General features: G+C 55.3%; 4 protein-coding genes across 9 annotated transcripts in view; 3 read left to right on the top strand and 1 right to left on the bottom strand.

The window, feature by feature from the left end:
- TAOK3 (TAO kinase 3) overlaps positions 1–7,295 on the top strand; it is a 97,887-nt gene extending 90,592 nt beyond the window's left edge. For all 6 annotated transcript variants that reach the window (XM_072879840.1, XM_072879837.1, XM_072879838.1 and 3 more), the window contains 5 exons: positions 683–886; positions 3,644–3,883; positions 4,858–5,070; positions 5,522–5,704; positions 5,864–7,295. In XM_072879840.1, coding sequence (XP_072735941.1) covers positions 683–886; positions 3,644–3,883; positions 4,858–5,070; positions 5,522–5,704; positions 5,864–6,025 — 1,002 coding nt within the window. In that variant the 3' untranslated portion in view covers positions 6,026–7,295. The remainder of the gene's footprint in view (positions 1–682; positions 887–3,643; positions 3,884–4,857; positions 5,071–5,521; positions 5,705–5,863) is intronic.
- Positions 7,296–8,778: 1,483 nt separating this feature from the next.
- Positions 8,779–11,528, bottom strand: PEBP1 (phosphatidylethanolamine binding protein 1). The gene is made up of 4 exons (XM_072879855.1): positions 11,342–11,528; positions 10,859–10,968; positions 10,137–10,237; positions 8,779–9,697 (listed from the first exon to the last, which is right to left on the bottom strand). The coding sequence occupies exons 1-4, from the start codon at positions 11,474–11,476 to the stop codon at positions 9,480–9,482; spliced, it is 564 nt and encodes a 187-aa protein (XP_072735956.1). The 5' UTR covers positions 11,477–11,528; the 3' UTR covers positions 8,779–9,479.
- A 1,225-nt stretch (positions 11,529–12,753) lies between these two features.
- Positions 12,754–22,157, top strand: VSIG10 (V-set and immunoglobulin domain containing 10). Its single transcript, XM_072879848.1, is given in 9 exon segments — positions 12,754–12,803; positions 12,805–13,019; positions 13,785–14,069; positions 17,786–18,067; positions 18,917–19,210; positions 19,786–19,896; positions 20,365–20,377; positions 21,276–21,436; positions 21,599–22,157. Coding segments are annotated over 9 exon segments (1,482 nt in total). The 3' UTR covers positions 21,670–22,157.
- Positions 22,158–22,530: 373 nt separating this feature from the next.
- CFAP73 (cilia and flagella associated protein 73) lies at positions 22,531–25,740 on the top strand. The gene is made up of 8 exons (XM_072880414.1): positions 22,531–22,612; positions 23,132–23,330; positions 24,058–24,163; positions 24,344–24,448; positions 24,516–24,716; positions 24,836–25,057; positions 25,340–25,498; positions 25,594–25,740. The coding sequence occupies exons 1-8, from the start codon at positions 22,531–22,533 to the stop codon at positions 25,738–25,740; spliced, it is 1,221 nt and encodes a 406-aa protein (XP_072736515.1).
- Positions 25,741–26,162: the final 422 nt, after the last annotated feature.

Raw genomic sequence — 26,162 nt, 5'->3', positions numbered from 1 at the left:
TCCCCTTTTTCCTCATCTGTTTTTTTTGCTAAAGCTGTAAGTAATCAGAGCAGCCATTTAGGTATCACTTGACTAAAAGCCCTGTGATCGCTTACATGAATTAGAAAAAGAAGTAACTTAGTATACAGCTTATCTATCCCCAGTTGCATTACTTAAGTACAGCATCCCCACCACATCACAAAATCATTTGCTGTTAAGAATGTAGAGGTGAGAAAATGAATAGCAAGGAGCCCTGTTAGGTATGATTCGAGAGGGAATCGAGCATGAGTCCTGTTGAAATAAAACTTAAGCCCAAGCTGGACTCCTTTGCAAAACAAGTGCAGAGCTGGGAAGGGAGCCGAGGGGTTTGACCCATTTTCTTTCCTGGACAGGCAGAGCCTCCCCTGCAGTGGCGTGTTACTGTCTTTTCATTGCTGCACTGTTTAGCCTCCGAGATGTTTGTGTTTAATGGCCACTTTTTCGTCCCCCTCTTGGTGGGTCACAATACAATTCCAGAGGCGGTAGGGCCGGGCATGGTGAGGTGACGAGTCTGGTTCTGCTGCTACCTGGTGGTGTAGTCAGGATTTTGGTGTCCTTTCATAAACTTGAATGGCAGAGGAGTAGCCAGTGACTGAAGGTCCTCTAAGTCCTGTGTCGCTGTGATCCTAAGGGAAGTCTTGTTTTTGACCCTGTATACATGCAGGAAATGAATGAGGACCACAGCACGCCGAAGAAAGAGAAGCAAGAAAGAATATCCAAACATAAAGAGAACCTGCAGCACACACAGGCTGAAGAGGAGGCCCATCTTCTCAGCCAGCAGAGACTCTACTATGACAAAAACTGCCGTTTCTTCAAGAGAAAAACGATGATCAAGCGGCACGAGATGGAGCAGCAGAACATTCGGGAAGTATGGCACTCTTCACTTCCTTTCCCAAGCATTTCTTTAATTGTTAGCTTCATGTCTGTAAAACAGTTTGACTGACATTAGATCTTCCTGTTTCCAGTTGCTAAACAGAACTGAGAAAAATATAGGAACTGTGTTTTGGGAAATAGTTTTCCACACAGCTGTGGCTGCTTTTATTAACTGAGGAGGGGTGGCATAGTTGACTTGCAGGCAGAAACATTATGCGGGCCACCCACTCTGGGTCAGATGCTTCATCTGAGCTCCTGGGCATTAGATTTTGGGGGATCCTGTTGGGTTTCTTTCACAGCACAGGGCAGTTTGTGCCACGTGGAGTGCTAGGGTCACCTGCGGGATGGCTGAAGGGGCATCACGTGAGGAGTTCTACTTATTGGCTAAAGAAAACTTACACAGTTGAAATATGTGTAATAAACCAGTAATAACCTTAAAAGAACAATATTAAGCTTGCAGAATGAAATACTACAAATGTAAGAAATACCAAAAATTCAATCCTCATTTGTGTCTGCATTCTGGCTCTCTCTACAAATAATCAGATGTTGCTTTTCCATTGGGCTCTGTTCAAATTAGTGCACGGAATGGGCGATAGTCTGTTAATGAGAAGCTATTCAACGTCTTGCTTTTCCTCATTAGTTATTAACCCTTGCCTTACAGGCTGCCTGTAGTCAAATACCACTTTGGAGAAAGAATTATTACTTGTTGATTTTTTTCTATGGTAGTCACTGTAGTTTCTGAGTTCTTCATGAATGTTATTTTTGGATAAAGGCTATCAGATGAGAAGGTATTTTAGTAAAGGCTGAGAGTGAGTGAGTGATGAAAAATTTCTAATAATCATGTACTTAGTCTGCTACTATCAAATTTTCCAGTGTACTTAACATTGCCCTGTATTTTACCTGTTCAGAGCTTTGCTGCCCTTGACTTCAGATGTGCCTGGGGCTGCTCAGCTGCTTTGCAAATCACGTCCAGACATCTCAACTCGGACACCCTAAAAATGAATTATTGTGAAAAATCAGATTTGGGCACCCTTATCACAGCATAAAAGCTCTGTGGCAGGGATGAGAACAGTTACCTAGCATGGTACTTTAACCAGGAAACACTCCTTTGAGCTCCTGCATTTAAGCTCTTGAGAGCCAATTTTCAGAATGATCTAAGTGTTTATTTCCTGAAGATAACGTCCCTACTAACTAGTTCAAATTCACTGGATCAGACAGCTGAAGTAAACAACATTTCAATAAAGTTTTTTTCTTGATGTTTTAAGTAACTACAGAGGTTCTTTTTGTACAAATGGGAAAGTGTTTGTCAGAAGTGGAGTGCCTCTGTTTGTTCATGCTGTCAGCTGAAATCAGGTGGGCGATGGGCGCAAGACAAGCTGGTTGTCCTGTCCTAAGATGAAGGCACAAATGCCACAGCTCACTGCGTGGGCTGACGTGCTGTCTGAGTGTGCTACCTGCCTTTGCACAAGTGGGAAATTATTTCAGCACACCAGTAGATCTAATTTTTGATCCTGGCTGTCAAGGTGCAAGTTTTGCTTAAATGTAAACGTGTGCAACATCCTTATGGCCAAGAATGCAGAGACAAGACCTGGCCCTGTTTCCTTCCCCATCCTCCTAGCTTAAACCTGTCACAGTTGTAACAGCCAAAGGGGCTGAAGGGCCTGTTTGCAGGTGCCGATGTTGAGAATTACAACAGGATTACAACATGCAAGCAACAACTCAGAATAAATAGATTTTTTTTTTTTTTTTTCTTCTACTGCAGAAACTTGTTAGACTGAGCCAACACTGGGCCCTCCCTGTGCTGGGCACTGTGCCTGTGCGTAGTGTGAGGCAGCCCCTGCTGTGCCTGTCTTAGTCTAGCATGAAGCACAGCGATGAGTTTGTAAACCTGAGAGCTGAAACTGAGACGTACCAGCAGACCATCTGTGAAGGTCACCAAATATCAGCACGGGGTACAGCTGTAATCACTGCTTGACTGAGCTGGATTCAGCTCCATGCTCCACAGGTTGTTGCTGATACCTCGAGACAGAAATACTAAGCAGTAATCAGGGAGAGAATCCGGTATCTTCCTCTTCCTTAGCTTGTAACTCAGGGAAGGTTTTCCTAGACTGCAGGGCACCATGTGCAGGAACTTTTATGTGCACATTGCAGAATTGTGTGAGGCTCAGGCTGTATCCTCATTTTAAAAAACATGCTGCGCCTGGGGCCAAAAGCCACGTGTACACAGTGGTAGATTAAACTCTCTTTCTTACCTGATGTGGTGTGTTGGAGCTGTTCACCTCTGCTTTGGCCATTCTAGTATAAGTGACGTGAGAAAAGCCTCATCTCCTAGTGCCTAGCAGGGGCTCAGGGTAATCTAAAACAGACAAATAAGAGCCCTTGATTCTGTCAGTCACCCCAGCCCAGACCCCCCAGCTCTGAGCACCCCAGGATGTATTTATTAAAAACTGTGATTCTCAGCAGTCACAGAGAGCTTGTGTGTGGTCCCAGTGCCACCTGCTGGAGACTCCCTGGGTGATCAGGAGCTGCCAGAGGAGCAGGTTACAGGGGGAGGGATGGATGCTAGGTGGCCACTTTATTAACGTTCCCATCGTGCTGCTGGGTTTGTGTTTCCCTGTGGCACATGGAAGTCCTTCATGTCGTTGAGAGGAGTGACTAGGACACCCAGCCCCGCAAACTCAGCTACTGCATCTCGGGGCAGAGAGAATCACTCCTCAGCTTTTGTCTTGTGCTCTGCTGTCCTCTTGTGCAGGAGTTAAACAAGAAGCGGACACAGAAGGAAATGGAGCATGCCATGCTGATCCGGCACGATGAGTCGACGCGCGAGCTGGAGTACAGGCAGCTGCACACGCTGCAGAAGCTGCGAATGGACCTGATCCGGCTGCAGCACCAGACTGAGCTCGAGAACCAGCTGGAATACAACAAGCGGCGAGAGCGGGAGCTGCACAGGAAGCATTTCATGGAGCTCCGGCAGCAACCAAAGAACCTGAAGGTGCTGGAAGCTTTCCTTCCTCCTCTTCCAACCTCTGTCCTGCCGGGCAGGCTGGTCTGTGTGCTTGCTGCCTCCTCCGTGCAGCATCCGTGCTGCAGAACCACCGTTCTTCACCAGCACTGTGTGCTCTCCCTTGCATCCCTTTCCTTTGCGCAGGGCTGCTCTGGTGTAAGTTGCAGGCTATTATAGCAAAGAGCTCACTGAGGATTTTTTAAGTGCTGCACTGATTGAGGCTGCTGGGTAAAAATAGGCTAGTCCTTGGCAAAGTATTACAGAATTTGCTTCTGATGAGCTGTGCTTTCTTCAGGCCCTTGCTGGTGTCAGCCTATAAACCTTGATATGGAAAGGGGTTGGGTGATGCTTCCTCGCTTTTAAAGTCAAGAGAGAGAACATGGGTGTGCTGAGCACTGTGCTCTGTCCCAGTTCAGCTGCAGGTTGATTAGAAACCTCTGAGCTGCTCGCTGTGGGAGATTTCTGTTCCTCCTCTGAACATCCAAAAAGGCACGTTGCTTTTTTTCACTTTGTCACACCCTCGCTAGTTCTCAGATCTGCAGTCTCCGTGTAGCATGTGGTCAGGGTAGAGGAGGCAGCTTGTGGAGGTCTTGGTGAGGTAGCAAAATGGGAGGCCTTGAAAAAGCAAACGCTTCTTGAGAGGCAGGTGGCAGGGTGATGGGCTGGGCGACCTGCAGGAAGCAGGGGTAGAAGATGGAAATGCCCTGGGCTGAGGAGGGCTTGGTGGATCCTGTTCCTGGCCCAGGCCCGTGGTCAGTGCTGAAGCAGGGCCTGAGCCGATGCCGCTCGTTAGAGCACTGCGTGTGCGAAGCACACCCTGCTCACCCGCGTACAGGGGCAGGAGACGGCGCAGAGCACAGGGGAGCTGCGGTTGTCTCTCCCCAGCCCGCCCATGTGGATGTACTATAACCTCTCCATTCCCAAAGCTCTTCGTGCTCTTCACATCGTTCCTTCCTTGGCAGGCTATGGAAATGCAGATCAAAAAGCAGTTCCAGGACACATGCAAAGTGCAAACTAAGCAGTATAAAGCACTGAAGAATCACCAGCTGGAAGTAACTCCAAAGAGTGAGCACAAGACAATTTTGAAGAGTCTGAAGGACGAGCAGACGAGGAAGCTCGCCATCCTGGCAGAGCAGTATGAGCAGAGCATCAACGAGATGATGGCCTCACAGGCGGTAGGTGCAGCGTCCGGCACCTCCTGTCCCTGGGCGAGGGGTCCCTGACCGAGGTGCGTGGAGGTGGGGTACAGCCGGGCCGTCAGTCCTTGCAGCATGCTGTGTTCTTCCTGTCCTGGCTGCTGGATGGTTAGCGATGCAGTTGTGTTTATAACAACTGTTTTAAGTAATGCATCAGGCGGCCTTTTCCCTCTTGTAATAAGCATCCCGCAGAACACGCATCCTTTCCCTGCTGACCCTCGCATGCTGGGGTTTTAGAATTGGATCTTCTCTGGCTCCTGCCTCCGTGTGAGTGGGGAGGCAGCTGTTTATGAAGCCCTCCCTGCTTTCTCATTCTGCCACCAACACCAGAGGCCCCCCAGCTTTGAGAAGAAGAGCGGTGTGCCGCTAGCGTCGGAGCAGAGAAGTTACTGGTGGAGGTTTGAATGTTGTTTTCCCAATGGTCTTACAGCTACGGCTGGATGAGACCCAAGAAGCAGAATGCCAAGCCCTGAGACTGCAACTCCAGCAGGAGATGGAGCTGCTCAACGCATACCAGAGCAAAATTAAGATGCAGACAGAAGCACAGCATGAAAGAGAACTCCAGAAGCTGGAGCAACGGGTGTCACTGCGCAGGGCACATCTTGAACAGAAGGTATGTTTTGGGTGGGCTGCCAGCGGGTACCTGGTTACGGGTGTCGATCTCGCCTCGGATGCGGGGTCGGCGCGGCACACCCGGTGCCACCCGGCCGGGAGCTGCCGTACCGGGGGCGGTCGTGCTCTGCTAAGGGGCTGCTGACTGTGCTTCTTTCAGATCGAAGAGGAGCTAGCTGCCCTCCAGAAGGAACGCAGCGAGAGGATAAAGTTTCTGTTGGAAAGGCAGGAGCGAGAGATTGAAACGTTTGACATGGAGAGCTTGCGAATGGGCTTTGGGAATTTGGTCACATTAGAATATCCCAAGGAGGACTATAGATGAGATTAAATTTCTTTGCCATTCAAAAACAAAAACGAAAGACAAAAAGCAAACAAAATAACGATAAAACTTGCAAAACCAACATTCCCCATGTTAACGGGCGTGCTCTCTCTCTTTCTGTCTCTCTTACTGACATCGTGTCGGACTAGTGCCTGTATATTCTTACTCCATCAGGGGCCCCCTTTCCCCCTGTGTCAAGTCCCGGTGCAGGACAGCTCCTGGTGGTCTTTTCCATAGTATGTCACAGTATTGATGTCTCTGTGCAATGATTAAAAATGTTTCAGTGAAAACTTTGGAGACAATTTTAATGGAAAAAAAAAAGTGGATGTATGTTGCTTTTGAGCAATCACTCATTTTGCCACCAATCAATGAAAGTACAAGCAAAAAAAATAATAATCAAATGATATATACAAACCCAGGGGGAGAGAGACTAAATCCGCAGCCTTACCTTAACTAGCTGCTGCATAATTTTATTTTATTTTTATTTTTTTGGTATTTATTCATCAGGAATAATTAAATAATAAAAAATTTTATTAAAGATTGAGAAATTTGATACATTTTACAGAAAAAAAACTTAATCGTGATGTACATATCAGTGGTGACATATTATTACTTTTTTGGGGGTGGGGAGGGGCGGGGCGAAGATCTGGTGATTTTTAGAAGAACCATGCCAGGCGGGGATGAGACCTCGGCCCTCGGCATATTCTTGATTGTATCATAATCATTTTCTGCTGTCGCAGAGAATGTGAATACACTTAAATGAGCCCACAGGATCCCAGTAGCACAAATTGGGCTTTGTCAAATCGTGTATTTTGTGTATAGAAGGAATTTAAGGAGAGCTTTTACTTATTTTCATATTGTATTTTAACTGTTTCTCTGATCAAAAATTTTTTTACTTCTTTCCCCCCTTCCCTCCTGCTCCCACCCACCCCGCCCACTCTCCGGTTCAGTACTTGGAGTTCAACACTGTCTGTCGGATCATCCCCAGCCCTTTTCTTTTCTTTTTTTTTTTTTTGTTCCTCCCCCAAGTCCACCCCCAACCCCATGATCTTGGTCATAAATATTGCATTATTCACACTTTCAAACTGTGTATTTTCTTACAATAAAAAGATTAAAAAAAAAGGCTTTACTTCTTTTGCATGCACTTTAAAAAAAAAAAACCCACACAAAAAAACCCAACAAAACAACAAAAACATTTTTCAGGTTCCAAGGAAGAGCATGAATAACTGTCAGAGCTTTTAATTATATTTGTAAATAAAAGTGTTCATCACAACGCCTCGCTGTCTCATTGTGGGAAGAGCGGCTCGTGGCCCGTCCCCGGCAGAGTCTGAAGGTGGGAACAGGGGAGGTGACCCACTCGGCCTCCACCAGCACGCCTCTGGTGGCCACCCGAAGGGGTGAGGTGTCCCTCCAGCCCCGTCCTTCAGCTGGGGCTGTGCCAGCAGGGCTGGAGGAACCCCTGGGGCTCTGCTCCAAACCCGGTTGTCTCGACAGCAGAGGTTTTTAGGCTAATGGGTTGTGGCCTATTTTTCATGTCCTGCTTCCAGCCTGAGAAGGCCCAAGATGGACCCCCCTTGCTGAGCACAGTGCAGTACGGCTGTTCAAGCACGTCTCCACCCACCTCCTACGCTTAGTCTCGTGCATCTTGGTCTTGAGTAGTTGGGGATGTTCTCCTGAAAAACCATCCATCCTGTTTAAATGTTTTGATGGCTGGGTTGAAAAACTTCCTTGGGGCAGAAGCCAACCACCCCTCGTAGTTACAGAGTCACTCTGATTTTTACAGGGCCTTGCTGCAGCGTCCTGAGGCCTTTGATACCTGTTTCTCAGACCACTTGGGTGCAGACCTTTGAGAAAGGAAGTAGCTTAAAAAAGGGGGAGGGCTTCTAGTTCCATGAAGTAGAATTACATTGGCTTCATCTTTTTTAACCTTTTGAAGACATCAGACTGGACCAAAGGTTCATTTTCTGCTTTAAGCGCTTGGGAGGCACCACCAGGCCTCGCTGCAAGCTGTTGGAGGATCAGGAAAACAACCGGGACCCTGCAGCTTGGCTGGGAAGCGGCTTCAGGGCAGTAGAGCTGGTGGTGCTTCCCACAGGAGCTGGAATCCGCAGTCGGGGTTCGGCTGCGGTGGTGTGGGCTCCTGCAGAGCTGCACCTGCTGGGTGGGGGGAAGGAGGCCATGGGACAGGCAGGGACCAGCTCCTCTGCCGGCTGCCAAGCATGGGCTCAAGGCACTGGGCTCCCTCAGCCCCGGGGAGGCTGTCCGAGGGGGTGCAAGGGCTCCTTAACAGCTGGCTCTGCTGCCCACAGCTGGCCGAGGGACAGGACAGGCCTGGGAGCTGCAAGGAACATCAAGGCTGGTAACAGGTGATGGGAGCGTTTCAGGGGATAAATTACCCTGCTGCTGCTGACTGACAGGGGCTTCAGAAACACCCTGGAAAAAGAAGCGTCCTCTGAATTTCCGAAGCCAGCCTGCCAGCACTCCCTTTGCCATGAAGCTTTACTGTGATGGCAAGCCGCACCTTGAGGCGAGTAGATTTAAATTTGTACAAGGTAGGCTGTTAGACAGAAAGACGTGACCGCTTTGAGCTGCGTTCCCCCAGCATCAGCGCATGTTTCAGGCAGCACTGCCAGGAGAGCGGAGCGCCTGTCAGAGGGTCCAGCCTCTTCACGTCAGGAGGAAGAAGGGAACGCGATGACACCAAGCTGCTCCTGTAAGCACTCCCCTCGTTCCCCAAGAAGACAGCCACACCATCCGCCTTGGTAAGTTTTTAATTGCACTGTGAGCAAACAGCACGTTAACATCAGGTCACAACAGAATTAGAACAAAATGAAGTGGTCTCTCAGCTTTGAGTGCCAACAGAGAACAGAAGGTAGTGCTATAAACCAGCTTCCCTGCCTCCTTCTACCAGCTATCCCTTCACTACTTTAGTGGTTCACTTCAGTGAAGTGGAGGCACTGGCCAAATACTTGAAGGTAAAAAGAAATTTAAAAAAAGGGGGGGGGGGGGGGGGGAAGAGTTTCCCTTAGACTGCCACGTCCTCTCTCCTGGAACACCAACCCAGGAGTGGTTCTGTACCCACACCACTGACACATAATACCACTGCAGTACAGCAGAGACACTCTGAAGTGACACTAATTCGCAAAGGCTTTGGTTTCCCTTAAGCAGGTCAGCGTGGAGGGGGTGGCCCTTACAGGGACACCTTGTCAGAAGCTCGTCTAGCTAGCGATCGCCCGTACCTACATGAGTCAGCTGAAGCACAGCACAGGTCGGGACCACACCGACACGGAAGCAGGTTCAGGCCAGCGACAGCGACAGGGTTACAGTTCCAGCGGTCGGTGCGGGAGCAGTTGGGTTCAACTCACTACTCAAACAAAACTACAGCGACATGCTCTGACCGGCCTGGTCTCCAGGGGCGCCGGGGGTGCTGCACAGTGCTTCTTCAGGTCCCCTCACCCTACTTCCCCGACAGCTGCTCATAGAGCTTCGGCACATAGTCATCCCACTCTGCCTGGTAGCAAGTGCCAGCCACCGGCACCCCCAGCGCATACTTGCTGCGGAAAGAAGCCACCTTGAACTTCCCTCGTTTGTCACCAGAGCGATTACAGAGGATGGGCTCGTTGCAGGTCAGCTGCTTCGGCTGCTCGTACACAAGCCACACGTAGCGGTGCAGCCCTGCGGGGACGAGACAGCGTTACAAGTGCCAGCCACCTGCAGTTCCCGGGTTTAAGGTTTGCTCTGACGTGACCCCAGGAGCGCAGGGAAACAGAAGGATCAGAAGGCTAAGTATGAGGGAGCTAAAGGAGCTTAGAGAAGATGCACTAGATATGCTTGAACGGCTCGCGTCCTGCCTAGGCTAGTGCTCCCCCCAACAGGCAACTGCAGGCAGAACAGCACAGGCCTGTCACCAGACAGCAAGGGGACAGCGGCAATGCGTGCCTGTGCTGGCCGTGGTTATGCATAGGTGTGCAGGCAGTCCTGCGTGGGCTGTTTCTGCAGCGCAGCACACGCCTTTGCCCAGCCACGCAGCACCCTCTGAGCTGGCAGCCAGCTTTCTGCAGGCCTCCCCTGCACACCGCATTTGATCTACACGCAGCTGCAGCCAGGTACCGACCTGTTCCTTTGGGAGGTCCTGAGCCGATGTAATCTGACAGCACAGTCCCACTCCCCACATCGTTGCCTTTCATGTTGGTCACCAGGAAGTGGTGCCATTCCCTGAAAAGAAAAGGCAAAAAACGATCAGACTGCATCACAGCCCCACCTAAGACCGATCATTACTCCAAGCTGCTGCTTTTCTGCAAGGTTGTCACTGTAGGGTGACTGAATCTAATGGCTGCCATTCCTGGTTTGCCAAATGCAAAGCAGTCCTAGAGCAGGTGCTGCTTCCTTCAGGATGCAGAGCCTGTCAAAACCAGCTCTGTCATGCTGACTTGCAGCTCCAGGAAACCCAGAGCCTGACCCCTAAGAGTGGTACTCCACACGCTTCCAAGCCTGATTTGAGAAAGGTGAGCTGGTCCCAAGTTTAAGACTCCACTGCTAGCACTGACAGACCTAATTCCAACTCACACACGTACCACATTTGAGCGAACTGCCAATGCTGTGTTTCTCCAAGCTACAACAGACCTCCAAACAACCCTGGCAAAAGCAGCTGCTCCTCCCCATGCTGTCCTTGTCTCAAGGAGAGGTGCAAGGACACTGTTTCTATCCCAAGCCACAGACTCCATGCTGCACCTTAGGCAGAGCACATTCTCGACCTCCTTCTAAGCTTCTGCTCGGACCACGAGGGATGCTCCATCTTCTGCGGGCGAGATAGGGAGTCGCCCACCCCCATATTACCTGAACTTTGGGTCCTTCCTACTGGGAGCATCTGGGTCTGTGAGAACCAGGGTGTAGAGCTTCTGCGGATCACAGCCATCCCACTCAATGCTGGTGGGGCGACGCTGGACCTGGAGGGATGACAGCATTAGCACGAGCAGCCAGCCCTGCTGCCTGCACCAGGCAGCTTGTGCCAGCCAGCAGCACTGCACATGGAGGCCACGTGTGACCAGCGCAGGCAGCAACGCCCGAGGAGTTCAAGGCCATTCATGCCAGCGCGCACCCAGCCGCCGGGATTTCTCCTGCAGGACGGAACCAGGCCCGACCGCGCCACCCCCCGTGCAAGAACGGGCAGCAAAGCCGGGCCCCTCTCTCCTCCCCCACACCCGGGGAGCCTCCGACGGGGGCTGCCAGAGCGAAGGCGCAAGAGGCCCGGCCACCTCCCGCCATTTTGCCGCGCCCCCGTGCGACACACCCCCGGGCGCGGGGCCGGGCCCTGCTCACCTGAGTGGGCGTGAGCACCTTGCCCAGCTCGTCTATCTCCACGGAGCCATACTTGACCCGCAGCGGGTGCGCCGGCTTCTGCTCCACCTCGGCGAGGCTCAGCGGCCCGTTCCACAGCCCCAGGTCCACCGGCATGGCTGCTGCCCCGCTCCGCTCCGCGCACTGCGCCCGCTCCGCCCAATCACCGCCCACGCTCGGCCCGCCCCCCGCTACCATTGGAGGAGGCGCCGCCACGCTCCGCTCCCATTGGCGGCGGCGCGCCGCTAGCCTTTCCCCCGCTCCGGCTGTTAGGGCGCCCCCAGCCGGGAGACCGGGGCCGTAGCGGGCTTCCCGGGCCGGCGGTGCCGCCCGGTCTTCGCCCGGGGGGAAGAGGCCGAGCGCTGGCAGAGCGATTACCTAAAGCAGCGCTGCTGCCCTTGCTTAACGGCCTTGGCCCTGCCATTAATTAGTTATAATTCATGCGCCAGGGCCCAGTGGGGGCCGCCCTGTGGATCCAGCGTGCTCCGTGGATCCAGTCTCAGCACTCTGCTCCATGCATGCCTTAGCCCCCGTTGTGTGATGGCTGCTGGAGAGCTGGCCCTGTTGTGCCTTCCCCAAGCACTAAGGTGTCCTGGAGGAACGTGAGGGATACCTACACGCTTTACAGCCCTTGTTGTGGGGTTACGCAGAGAAGCAATCTATGTATTACTACATGTAACAAACCAGCCTGGAAGTTGCTGTCTGCAATGGCGGACAATGCGGGACCATTGGGTCACTTTGCATCAGTCAGCAAAAAAACCTGTCATTGGGACAATTTCTTCTAACGCATCTGCTGCCGAAATCCAACAGCACGCTGGATGTGCTTTGTTACACCCACCCTGGGGAATCCGAGGGACAGCTTTAAAGAAACTGAAAACATTCACACCTTTCCCCCTCCTTGTTGCCGGTTTCCTTGGGACCCCTCCAGCTGTGGAGAACCTCGTCCTTTACCCTTTCCACCTGCTTCCTCCTCCCAGTCCCTCTTCGGTCTGTGCTCTGCTTCTTCCCTCTCCAGCTTTGGTTTAAGCTGCTGCCTGCTTTTTTTTTTTTTTTGCCTATACCCAAGAATCATACAGTTTGTGGCACGGTTCATAGTCATTTACTACCGTTCTTCCTGCTCCCACAGCTTTTCGGGTGTCTCTAAGTGGTTGAATTATGGAAGATCCTCTGGGCTGGGGGTTTCGCTTACTACCTTAACAGAGTTTTGCCATCAGAAAACACCACCCTCCTTGTGTTAAACGCTCCCGATCCTTGGACTGCACCCGAGGTCAATACCTGGCTCCCCGGGCAGGGAAACCGGCTTCGGGCCGCTCTGAGGGGGCTGCCCAAGGCGGCGAGCGGGACCCGGGAGGAGGCGCCCCCAAGATGGCGGGCGGGGTCGGGGGGCGCCCAAGATGGCGGGCAGCGAACATGGCGGGTCTCAGGCGGCGGGGGCTGACACACGACCCCTTCACGGGCCCCGGCGAGCGGGCAGGCGGGGCGGGCGGCCGCCCGCCCCGCCTGCCCGTTCGCCGGGGCGGAGGCCAGGCAGCACCGCCTCCCCGAGGCGGGAGGCTCTGGCGGCGGCTCACGGCGATGCGGCTCCCCGGCGGGACGCCGCCAGCCCGGTTCTTCCTCGCCCTTTGCGTCTGGAGGCTGGTGCCGCGCCGGGACGCCGCAGGTAGCGGGGGCTGAGGGGAGGGGAGCGGTGAGCGCTGGTGGTGGCCATTAGAGCCCTCCCGGCGTTACCTCAGCCCGCCGCGCTCCTGAGGGGAGCTCCCCAGCCGGCCCTAACGCTGATTTCTTCTTAAAAAAAGTAAATTTTTTTGTGCTGGAAGTAACAAGATTCCTCTTCGAAAACAAGCCGGGCAGATGCTGAGGGGGCTGGTAGAAGGGGGGACTCCTGCAGACTAACCCTCGAGTTGGCTGTAGGGTCCGGGTGCCATTTGGCAGGGGAAGGGGCAAGTAGGAAAGGAGGTGTCAACAGTTGTGTCGTCTTCCTCGATGGCTACCGATGTTGGGGTGGGTTTTGTCTCCTTTTTCGGTACCGTGTGCTCTCCTGAGCGGTGCAGGGATGAGGCTACTTGGGCAAGTGCTCCAGCAAAATGTTGGGTGAGCATGGATGTTGCTGTGACCCGGCATCATTAGTGCTCTAACACCGCTCTCCTCTGGCTCCTTCAGGTCACTTGTTTGTTGCCGTCCTCTCTTTGGGCAGAAATAGCCTGTCCTTGCTTTCCTGTTGAGCCTTTTAAGCTGTGTCCCTCTTCCCGATCGTGTGTCTGCACTAAACATTGTTAGCTGCCAAATGCATCTCGGAGATCCTTTGACAAGAGGCCCCTAACAAGCGCCCCAGAGGGTTGATACCTAGCAGATGTCCAGGTCTTTGCTGGCAGAAGGGGCCTTTCCAGTTCCCTGGATCCCTAATGCTGTCGCTTCTGTTTTGCAGGAACAGAGGAAGTGGTCTTTGGGAAGGTTGGAGGAAGCATCCTCCTTCTATGCCGAAATGTCTCCAAAGAAGCAACCGAGGTGGTCTGGTTTCAAGGGGATCCGCACTCTTTCCCCCCCCTCTTCTCCTCAAGGGTTGCCTTCCCCCCAGATGTCCGGTTCTCCCTGGTTGACAACAGCTCTCTGCGCATCACAGAGCTGCGTGTGCAGGATGAAGGCAACTACACTTGCAAGGAAGTGCTGAACAAGACGGACCATGAGCACAGGGTCCAGCTCCTGGTAGCCAGTAAGTCTGTCCTGCGTCTATGAATTTCCTCCCAAGTCTCACAGGTCTCTGGATTCATCTGGCACTGGTGGAAAAATAGTCTAAAAAAGGGCAAGGTGGCCTTATTGTGCAAAATCTGTGAACAGGCCAATACTACTCAATTACACATTTGCTCGCAAGTGGAGCGATGTGTGTCCAAATGGTCTGGCAAGGATCAGTTGTGTGTGATGCAGAGGATGGGATGCCAGCTGTTAAGTCCTCACTCTGTCACTTCCTTCTTCACTGGTCATAATAAACTAGTTTTTGAACAGGTCTTTCATATCCTGTAGCTGTTCCAGAGTGGCCCTTTGCCTCAGAATCTGGCTGACTTGAGCCTTTGTAAATCTTAGGGTGTGGGCTGCTGCTCACTGTCTTTTTTTCCCTTGATTGAAATACATGTTTGAAAGTGATGTGCTGGGCCATTCCTTGTTGCCATCCTTTTGGTGTGAGGATGGAGGGTCCTCAGCTGACGAGTTGTCTGTGCTGAGTCTTAGAGTGTAGCCTTCTGATTTTGATGGAAACACCATGTTCCTCAAACTTACTGCTGGGAGAGCTGTCCCGGGAGCGTACCTGTTGTTTCAGCCTTTTTTTCCTGTTGTGTCTTTTGGTGCTTACTCCCATTTCCATCCCTATTTCATTCATTCTCTTATAAATCTTCACAGCTGTGAAGATCAGGCTGGAGAGCGTTCAAGTCGATGACTTTGCACACCGCTGGCACAGGTCCTTCCTGCTTCTGCCGGGGAATCATTATCTTGCCCAGATGTCCCATCTCTTCTGTGGGAACAGCCCCCTCCAGATGAACAGGGAGCGCAGGTCCTATGGCTGGTACCACTCTTGGCCCCTTCACTAAGTCTAATCGGATGTGACATAGGCTCTGGCCCCTCAGACCTGGGCTGTGACCTGCTGTCCTTTATGCCAGCCAAGCCCATATTATAGGGTTGAGAAGAAGGAAAGATTGCTGCCAGTTTGCCTTTCTCGATGACACTCTGCGCTCTATTGGCCCCTTCCTTTCTTGCTGGTCTTTCCGTCAACACCTGCCATGCATGAGACCTGTTTTCTGTTTGCATTCAGGGTGTTCCTTCCTTCTTGGTGTTTGGTGAAGGGTGTGTGTTGTAAAAGTTGTACCTGTTTTGTACAGATTAAATCTCTGTAAGTTCATGCACGTAAAAATTCCCTTCCTGGGGCAAGGAACCCGTAGATGGGGTTTGGAGGGTCACAGAGGGCTGGAGTGAAGGAATTGAACCCCAGGCTGCTTCAGAGAATATATATGTAGCATGGGGCTTAGGAGGGGGGAGCCCTAAATCTGGAGCGTTGGTGCAAAACACTCATGAGCAAAAGATATCTATGGCATGCCAGGTGTTGGTACTGCACTCTGAACTTCATTTATTAGCATGGAATTAATGTGTCAGTTAATTTCCAAAGGTTACAAAGGTGATATGGGACAGTGGTGTGCCCTTGAATAGGTGAGAGAGGTGGAGCAGAAGCAGCATCAGCAAAAGCCAGAAGTTGAAGCTTCTCAACCTCAGACTAGAAGCACAAGCCCTGATTTTTCACAGTTGCTGTTACTGGAGCAACTTAGCCTGGGCTGGCGTGAACCTCTCAGACACAGACTTGGCATCACTGTAGAAGAAGCCACCCAGGATCCATAGGCTTCATGTAGGAGTTACCACTTGACAGTCTTCAACCCATCTTATGGCTTGTACCAGAAAGTTCTCTTTTTGCTTAAAACTGCATTTAAAAAACCCACAAGGGGTAGAGTAAACATTCTAGCAACATGACAAAGGTGCAGCCCTGCCTTGAGCTCCTGTTCTGTCTGTTTTGGATAGGAAGCACATGGTGTGAAGGAAAGGTGCGATTGCACACCACCAAGGGATTCCTTGGTATGTTTGTGTGCAATTTGATATAAGCCGCTGTTGGCTCTTCTGTGGGCATGAGGTCCTTTTTGCTGGTGTTTTGTGAGGTTTTCTTGGTTGCAGGGGGTGGGAGGTTTTTAGGTTTTTGGTATGTTAACATTTTGGGAACAGATCTTTGTTAGCATTTAGACAGAAGAGCAGAGTTGGACTGGGAGAGCCTGGGAGTGCAGGAGGTAAAGCTGATGGCTGCAGGAGGCAGGTTCCTGGAACCAGCGCAAAAAGTGCAGCTCTCTGGCTGGACGTCTGGAAAGGCTGTGTCCACCTCTTGACGCGGGGCAGTTTCTGGTGATTCAGGCTGACAGGTTGCTCTTATTAGCCACAGCCAAGATTCAGGATCAGTTAGGAGATCTCCCCAGAGCTGGAACAGAGGAAGTGTTGTAGAGAACTTTCTTGCCAGAGCTGGATGGTTTCAAAGATCATATGAGATGCGTGTATATAGTTCCTGGAAAGCCAAGCCCCAAGAAGGTATGTTCTTGTAGCTCACATGTGATTTTGCCATGATGGTTTATTTTTTTAACTCATGTCATTTGAAAGTCACTTGAATAAATGCTCCGCAAAATAAACATCAGGCATCCCTCTGACACCTCCTGTGTGGGGCTTGCTTTGGCAGTGTCTGATCTCTCGGTGGGGTCTTGTTCAGTGTTGGATTAGGCAAGCCAGCCACACGGCACAGTGTGTTCATTCTGCCTGGATCAGAGTCCAGAATCCCCATGGCTGTTAAACGAACACGTGTGTGCGTGGGGGTGTGTGTGTGTGAAACCAGCTGATGGGAGAGAGGCAGGAACTCATACTGCATGAAACGTGAGCCCCGCTCTGCCGAAGGGATTGCTGTTGGGTTTCTATTGACTTTTGACCCGTTCCTGCCATCATATAGTTGTTTCTGTATTTAAATAACAAACATAGTTGTGGTGGTTACCAAGCGATCGGCCCTGGCATGAGGCCAGCGGTGACTTACCCTACCTATGTTCTTTGCTGGAGTTTGTCCCCACTGCTGCAGTGCGGTGTGGACACAGAGCGTGGTGCGTGGCGGAGTTAGACCGACTGGCCCCACATGGCAGTGACAGTGGTGCCGGGAGGGAGCGGAGCACACCTGGTTTGGCTTCAGTGGCCCATGTCCATGGCCCTGACCCCGCGAGCTGGAGTCACCAGGACTCCCTGTGGGCAGAGCGTCTTGTTCACTAGGAACAGCCGCCTCCTTCAACAATGTGCTGGGCTTGCTGGGGAACTGCTCCGGCTTTGAGCTGGTGGCTCTGAGAGGCTGGTTACTTGTCCCTTGGCAAGAGCCCTGAGGCTTTCCATGTTCCCTTGGAAATCCGAGTGCTTGTATCAGCGACACGGAGAGGCAGAGCCTTGTTCTTGAGTAGTGTGAATCAGTGTCACCCCCTTGTATCTAAGGCATGAGGACCTATGCTGTGATGAATTGCCAAGGGCAGCATGGAGATGTTGTTCTCCTGCTGCATTTTTAGGTGCTTATCTTGCCTCCATTGGATAAAGCTGTGGCGATGATTTTTTTCCTCCCTGTGCATTAGTCCTTCAAGGCTTGGCTGTGGTTGCTGTTAGGGCTTTTGCAGGACAGCCTCCTGCTTGCTCCCTCTTGGCTGTCATTCAGAGTTGTGCTCCTCCGGGGCTGTGGGATGCAGGTCAGGGAGCAAGATAGGCAGGGAAACCAGGAAGACTTTCAAGGGGAGTGATGGCCAAAACAAGCACTTGCGGGGGTTCCAGCGCTGAGATACTGAGAGCTGTGACTTGGAAATGTTTCTAACCGTGTGCTGTTCTTGCTGATAGATCCACCACACTCAACCCCAAAGTGTTGGGCTGAGACTTCCTCGTCGGGGCTGATGCTGCAGCTGTTTTGCAGCTGGCCTGGGGGGTACCCCCACCCCACCCTGCACTGGAGAGAAGAGGGGCAGGATCTGGAGAACTCAAGCTGGGTCATCAGCTCCACGAGCTCCTCGGACACCCACGTGGAAACGCTGAACAGCTCCCACCTCTCCCACCGCAAAGTGTTCAAGTGTGTTGGGAGCCATGTCGTCAAGCAGGAGGAGCCTGCATGCACTGTGGAGATAAGTGAGTTGACTTGCCTACCTTGTTAACTATTAATGACCTTGCTAATGGTGGGGCAGACAGGCACCCCAGTCATTCTCTGCCCTCCAGAGCACTAAGGCGGTGGTCAGGCAAGCCAGGCTTGCGGGCCCTTGCTGCAGGGGGAGATGCTAACAAGGCAGCATAGCAGGGCTTGGCTTGTGCAGAGGTGACCGCTCAAGGCACAGAAGTCCTGCAGCTGAGATCTGTCACAATATAGTTGCAGGTAAGTTGTGTTTTGGGTACATCTTCAGGGGCTGACAAATCTCCCTGTACCAAGCTTTTCACCTGTGCAAGCACTCGTGCCTGTGTGAAAGTCAGAGGCAGTTTTAGTGCCTTGCTTATCTTGAGATTAAGTTTGTCAGGGCTGGGTTTATAGCAGAAGGGTTGTGCATGCCCCCAGCCCCCCGTCAAGCATCTCAGGGGTCTGACTAAAGTGGCTTTTGAAAACCTGAGCTGTATTTATCCTCTAAGGGTTGTCAGGGCTACCCAAGAGCTCTGCTGATCCCAAGCAAAATTCCTGGGCTGCCTTTCTCTTCTCTGCCATCTTCCTGCTGGCTACCCTGTGACCGTTATTCCCTGGGGATATAAAGAAAAGTGTCAAAAAAAGGACTGAGCAACGTGAAAGTTGCTCGGATCGCTCCTTGGAAGGCTGCTGAAGTCTTGTGAGTGAGCTGAATGCCAAACCCATGGTGCTCAAGTCCCAGACTCCTGTCTGAGTTCCTTCTGTTAATGATTATTAATCAGTCAGATGGCTGATTGCTTGTTATGTTAAACTCCTCCATTCCCTCCTTGACTCTTTTCTTTTTCTTTTTTTCCCCTTGGGCTGTTCAGAAATCCCTTCACTGGAATCGGAGCCCCCGAAGACCTGCTTTGTGGGTGACAATGTGACCCTGACATGCCGTGTGACCGAGAGCACCCCAGCAGCGAGGCTCACCTGGCTGCGGGGCATCACCCAGCCGGAGGTGGAGATCCAACCCGGAGGGAGGTACCTCATCGCCCAGGAGGGCAACGTGTCCCGGCTCACCATCCGGAACTGCTCCCAGGGCACCGACGGGGGCTGTTACGTCTGCAAGGCACAGAACCCTGTGGGACTGAGGGAGTTGTTCGTCTGTCTGACGGTGAAGCGTGAGTGGGGCTGCCTGGGGTTGCTGCGGCAGGGACTGAGGAGGAGTCAAGGATCCAGTTCACAGGGGCCGTTGGCAAGCCTCCAAGGGGCTCCGTTTGCCACTAAGAGCCCTCTTTGCCTATTGACACTTTCCATACTCGTGCGGCAAGTGTAGATGCAGGACTGGCTCCCTTCACCCCAGGGTGAAAAGGCCTGATTCCCCTCACCTCGGCACAATGGGCCTGAGAGAGCAGCATCCTTGGTCCCTCCTTGTTTGTGGAGGGCCGCCTCCACAGAGGACCGCCTCCAAGGCTCAAGCTGCTCAAGGTGCAACGGGCAGGCATTGATTTGCTTTCACTAAATGCAGCTGGGCACAAAAACAGGGGCCTTGCTGTGGTGTTTTCCTTATCAGTGAAACATGAGTGCCTGAAACTCTCACCCCTTGTGCTGGTGGGACTGTTGGAATGATGGGAAATGGGAGCTGAGACACCACCGGGACCTGAGATTTCCAGATTTCCAGACACCACTGAGATTTCCTTATCCATCTGTGTCCCAGTGGCAAGCTGGCCTCCTGTGTCTCCTCTTCTCTCTGCAGAGCCGGTGAACATCGTTGGGGTCGTGGGTGCAGTGGTTGTCCTGTCCCTGCTGGCTATTCTCACCATCACCGGGCTTGTCTTGTACTACAACCCCCTCCAGTGCCTGAGAGGTAGGAGCTCTCCTCTGCACAGGCCAGGGAGGGGGTTACTCCTTCCTGGGGCGGCCCGATTTTATCCCTAACCTGCTTGTCCCTTCTGGAGTGTGCCACTGATGATCACCCCAGCCCTTGGGCCTCATCCTGCTCCTGGTCAAAACCCTGTCAGCCCTGGAGGCAGATGGGTTGGAAACACAAGGCCCTTCCCCATCTGAGTGCTTCAGGCGCCTTCCCCTTGCCTTCTCCAGGGAGCTGTACTGTGATGGGCCTTCTCCCCTTTCCTTGTGGTCTCTCTGATGCTCTCGTTACGTATGTGGGCAGGTCACCTTCACGTCTGTGCCTCCACGTGTGGCTGCCAGAGACCATCCTACTGCAGGCAGGATTGCAGGGGTTGTACAGTAAAAGCAGTCGTGCGCTGCCTGAGGGACTGCTCTGGGGCCGGTTTCTAACGCTGTCTTTTCCCTTCCCTTCTCTCCCATTCAGGTGCTGCATTCCGGTGAGTTGAAAATCAATTTTCCTCAGCCCAGTCCCACGTGGCCTCACGGGTCTGCCTCCTGGCAGAGGTGATTTCCCTGTAGGGTAGGGAATCCACCTCGGAGGCAGGAGCTGTCCCCAGAGCAAAGCTGTTCTTAGTGGGAGCTGTGCCTCCCGCGGGAAGGGGAGGGTGGGGATGAGTGAGACTCGGTGTGGGTGCAGGAGCAGGAGGATGAGGGGAGAGGAGAGCACTTGGCATCAGAGCAGGAGTGGCATCACTTTGGGATGCAGAGGGATGGTGCTGGCAAGGCACCCGTTAGTGTGGGAGGAGGCTGTGCAGGAGAGCTGCTCCCTGGCGCAGGTGAGCCCGAAGACTAGAGTACATAGAAATGGTGATCTTCTGCCGCTCTGTGTGAGTGTTTGCCCACATCCTTCCCCTCTCAGGAGGGATGTCTGATAGCTGCACGTGAACAAGTGCCTTCTTGGGGTTCAGGTGCAACGGATTTCTTCTCTGCTTCCTGCTTGCACCCCTCCTGGCCCGGTTCCCTTCCCTTGCCCACAGCTGTGGTGCTGTGGCGTGGGAAGACGTGCCTTCCTTCCCCCATCTGTACGGGAGGGGAGAGTAACTCCACGCGGGAGGGGCCCGTGCAGTTTAGTGCATGAATTTTTGTGAAGTGGTTGGAGGACTTTGGAAGACAGATGGGAAGCAGTGCAGAATGCCGTTGGAGGTGTTGCTGCCAGCAGGGTCTGAAACCAGCTGTTCTTTGAACATGGTTAGGGCAGGATTGGAAGAGTCCATCAAAATTGGTCATTTTGGTGTAGAAGGTTGTCAAAGCTGGGGAGGCCCAGGCTGGAGGCAGGGGTCGGGGCAGGCTGTCCTCAGCCTTTCAGCACACCTCCGCTTGCTCTGCTGTTCACAGGAATCAGGACTTGGGTGATGTCTTAGTGCTGGTGGACTCGGAAGACGATGATGAGGGGAGGGGGGAAGAGGAGACCGTGAGCAGCTCTACCAAGCACGAGGCGATGGCGCTGGTCAATGGGAATAGTGTCCAGGCTGCTTACCTCAACTGCCTTACGGAAGGTGAGCCCTGGTGCCTGCCTGCCGGCTGAGTTTCGGGGCAGGAGCTGCCTGCTCTCCTGCTAAGCCATGGGTCTTCCAGGAGCAGCTGCTGGGGAGGGAGGAATTCCTGTTGTCTGGCTGGTTGGCTCCTGCTGAGATGCTGCTGCTCTGTGCCCTGCGTAGGTGACGATGGTGAGCAGCACGGCGGGGTCCCTCCGCAGGAAATGAGGGGAGAAGAGACACGAGGCACATAGTTTCCATCCCTTCTTGCAGAAGCACGCAGAGCTCTGGCTGGACGCCCGGCGTCAAGCACGTCCTCATTGCCGTGTGGCTGAGCGCAGGCCGCTGGTGTCCCGCAGGGGCTGGTTCGGTCAGAGCATCCCCGCTTCTTTCTCCACCTGCCCCTTCCCCAGCCATGTTTCTCCATTTCTTCTCTCTGCTTTTCATGTTCCTCTTTGCTCAGGTGTCCTTTTTGACAAGGTGGCACCCAGCACAGGCAGAGCTCGGGGAGTGGGTCGCAGTAGCCCGCTCATCTTGATGCCTGTGATGGACTCAAATACCAGTATGGGATTCTGGCTCAGTCACCACGAGCAGTGCTGGGGTTGTGGGCAGCGTGATGGAGAAAGTCGCCGCGGGGCCACAGCGGTCCCGGCATAATGGAAGAAACAACTGGTGCATGGGCAGGACCTGGGTGATGCTGAGTCTAGGGAGGCTTAACTGGTTTTTTGTTATAAATATTTTTTCCCAAGCCCGTCCGAAATGTTGCTCCGTATCTAAGTTGGGAGTTAATCTGTGCCTTGCGGTGTGGTTTTGAGGGGGATGCCTGGCCGTGATGGAAAGCACGGAGGGAACTTGTACAGGGAGGGAACGAGGGAAGCAAGATCCAGACGGAGAGGATCAAGAGGGGAACTGTAGGTGGGTGACAGAGGGGCCAGAGCATGCAGGAAGGGATGGAGGGACAGATCGAGTCTGAGCGCTCTGCAGGGGTAAATGGAGGGATTGAAAAGGCACGCCACGGGCAACGGAGAGGAGCGGTGCGTTCAGAGGGGAGCAGGGAGGGAGAGAGAGGGGATCGACACGCACAGGAATGGCCAAACAGAGCAGCATGGGGTGGAATGGAGGTTGGAGGGGAGAGGAGGGCTCTGCCAGAGGGGAACAGAGGAATAAACTGCGTGAAGCGGGGAGTGGTGTGGGAGAGTGCGTAGAGGGTGATGGAGAAGTGAGTGCACATGGGATGTGAGCGTGTGGGGGGTGACGGGGGGACGTGAGCACGCACACAGAGGGAACAGAGGGGATCTGATGGCACGTGGGGGAACGAAGGGGACCTGATGGCACGTGGAGCGGAAAGGAGGCACTCCGGGGGCACGCGGAGAGGAGCAGCGTAGGCACCGTGGGTGAAGCGGCAGGGTCTGAGCCGTCCCTGGGATGCGGATGAGAACGGTGAGACGGAGGAGAGCTGAGGGAGTGCGGCGTGGGGGGGACCTGAGCGCTTGGTGGGACAGCGGTTGGGGTGCGGTGGTCCCTGAAGGGGCGTGGAGCCGGAACGGAGCTTTCTGAGGGTCTGGAGCGGGGTCCGAGGGCTGGGGGGGACCGGAGCGCGGGCAGGAGGAAGGGAGTGTGGTTAGGGGCTGCAGGCGGGACCGACTGCAAGCTGTCCCCCAGGAGCCCTAGTGCAGCGCCTGCGCCCAGCACCCCGCCCTCGCGGGCGATGCTCAGAGCCGTGCCGGGAAAATCCCAGGGAGCTGCGGGAGCCGCTGGCTGCCCCTGGTAACAGTGTTGTGCTGCCGCCATCTCGGCTGCCCCGCGTCCCGGCTCCTCCGCACCGGCCCCTCGGCGAGGAGGAGGCACCGGGTGAGATGGCCTTCGACCTGGAGGAGCGTTTGTGCACGGCTTTCCGGGACAAGCTGCGGCTGCGGTGAGTGAGATCCCCCCGTCCTCCCCGCGGGACGGGCAGCTGCCCACCCGGCTCCCACGGTGGGTGCTGCTGGCTGGAGGCGAGCACGGGCTCGGCAACGGGGCCAGCACGTCCCGCGTCCCCGGCGGTCCGGCGGTTTACGTTCCCATCGCCGGGTCCTTGGGGTGCCGCTGCCAGGGTGGGTGTCACTGGGTGGGTGCTGGGTCCCCAGGCAGGGGGCTGTGGTGTGTCACCCTGGTGGGTGAAGGGCACCCTGGTAAGTGTCCGGGCTCCGTCTCCGCCTGCACCTCATCCGGAGACGCCAGGTCACTCGAGTGCCCACGTGCTGCCTGACGCGCTCCCGGGTGGCTTTCACAGGGGTCCCCCGGGGAGCAGAGCTCCTGGAACCGGGGAGCTGCAGAGCCTGTTGCCCTGCTGTGGGTTGCGGGGAGGCAGAGGATTCCCTGGGGTCTAATCAGAAAGCTGAGGTGGTGCCATGGCTTGTCCCTTCCCTGGGACGCTGCGGCGGCACTGGGGGTGTCCGAGCGGGGGGAGGCCGAAGCAGGAGGGATGGGCAGGAGCGAGGGTGGGTGACAGGAGAGCCGGCCAGGCTCCCCATGTTGAGCCCCGGCAGGGAGCGGGGGTCCCTGGGGGGGTCCCGGTCGTGCCACGGTGGTGCCACGGTGGCGGGTGACCCTGCCTGGGCTCTCGCCACCGGGCCCAATGAGCTCCACGCAACCCGCGGCAGGACGGTGCCAGCGTGGGATGCCACCGCACCGCTGCCCTCCACACGCTTGCTGCTGAAGAGGAGGGAGGTGGCGGAGGTGGAGCGGGCGCTGCAGAGCCAGCGGGAGGTAAGGGGGGCCCGGGCACCCCCGTGTGCCCCCTCCCTGGGGGCTGCAGCCCTGGCCGTGGAGTGCCGTGGGAGACAGCAGCCGGCGGGCATGTCCCCGGCCGTTCGTGGGCTGGCGCCTGTCCCCCTCCCTGCGAAATCCAGCACGGGGCAACGCTCTCAGCGCCCGGCGGTCCCGCAGGAGTTTCGGCAGAGGATGGAGCGCCTGGCACAGCGCCGGCAGCAGCTGGGCCGGAGGGAAGAGCAGCTCCGGGATGTCGTCCTCAAATTCGACGCCTTCCTCAAGGTGCCGGGGCAGGGGCCGGGGCTGGGCCGGCCGTCGGGGCCCCGCTGACCCTACGCCCACACCGCAGGCTTCGGCGGCGAGGCAGGAGAGGGCACTGCGGCGGGCGGAGGAGGAGCGGGCGCGGGCGGCGGGGCAGGGTGCTGCGGCTGCCCGCCTGCGCCAGGAGCTGACGGGGCTGCTACAGCGCAGGGAGCGCCTGGCCCGGCGCCTGCGGAGCCTCCGGGGCTTCGGCGACTACCTGCAGGGCGTGCTGGCCAGGACGGGGCAGGTGAGCGCAGGGGCATCCGTCCTGCGGTGCCATCCTGCATGTCCCCAAACCCCTTGCGGGGGCCAACCCCGCCCAGGCCAGCAGCCCCCACAGCCTCTCAGCCCCCTCCCGCTGCCCAGTTCCAGGATGTTCCGGCCATGCTGGCCCATTTCGGGGCGCTGGCCGGGGCGCGGGCAGCCCTGGCGCAAGAGGCAGAAGCCGGGCAGGAGCGGCTGGCCCAGGGCTGGGCACGGCTCCAGCGGTACGAGGAGGAGGCCGGCAGCGAGCTCCTGCGCACCAACGACGAGCTGACCCAGCTCCGTGCACGCCTGGAGGCTGCCCGCCATGACGTGCTCCAGGGGGTAAGGAGGGACGTGGGGCGCCCAAGGACCCCCCAGGGAGAGGGGCAGCAGTCTGGACCCCAAGCGTGCTGCAGAGGGGAGATGCCCCATGCGGTGGTGGGGGGAAGCCGGGCGGCACCCCCAGGCTGAGCTGGGGGTCCCCATGTGCCCAGAAAGCACCGTCAGCAACTGTCCATGGGGGGATACACAGCCGGGATTCCCCGGTCCCGGCTGGGGGGATGCAGGGGGCACGGGACAGTGGCTGGGGGCAGGCCTAGGGCTCTCGGTTGCTCTGTCCCCCAGGAGTCCCGCTGGGCCCACGTCCAGAGCACAGCCACCCAGAGGACGCTGCTGCTGGGGCAGATCAAGCTGGCGGTGCTGAACCTCTTCCAGCTCGCCACCGCGCGGCTCAAGGTCCCCACGGACGCAACCCTGGAGGACACCGAGGCCCAGCTGGACACGGTCAGCGCAGCGCTCTCCTGGGCGGCGGCGGCGGGGGGAACACGGGGACGTTCACGTCCCTGGATGGCTGCGGCATCAGGCTCCCATCTCTGCAGGTGCTGCTCTGCATGCAGGACCTCGCTGCCATCTGTGCTGAGCTGCGTCCCAGGCAGCCGGGGCCGTGTCCCCCACCCTTGCCTGCGGCCACCAGCATGCACCCGCTGCGCCACAGGGCTGTCAGGGTGCCTCCGAGCCAGGAATAGCCCCTGGGGACAACGGCCCGCTCCCGGGGCTGCGGAGAGGCTGCCATGGCCAGCACGGAGCCGCAGGACCCCCGGCACCCCGCTGGGGATGGAGGTCCCCGACAGCTCTGGGAACCCCCGCAAGAGGCAACGTGGACGGCAGTGGCACGGGCACACTGGGATGGCACCGCATCGGGGCAGGGCCCGGGGCAGAGCCCGACCCCCGGGTACCCTCCTGCCAGGGGCACCCCGGACAGCGGGACCTGGCTGCCGCAGAGGAAGGGGGAGCTGCTGCTCACGTTCAGGCTGTTGGCATCTCCGAAGGTGTCTCCTGTCAAAATAGAACCCAGCTGTGGACCCGCAGCACCGGCTGGTTTTAGGACTGCGCCTGGGGGCGGCCCAAGGGGGGAGGAATTACCCCCGGCACGATGCTCGTGGCAAGG

Source organism: Ciconia boyciana, chromosome 15, assembly GCF_034638445.1.
Source record: "Ciconia boyciana chromosome 15, ASM3463844v1, whole genome shotgun sequence".
NCBI classification, from domain to species: Eukaryota; Metazoa; Chordata; class Aves; order Ciconiiformes; family Ciconiidae; genus Ciconia; species Ciconia boyciana.
The sequence above is the reverse complement of the archived record's forward strand: the minus strand, read 5'-3'. Positions and strand labels throughout refer to the sequence as shown.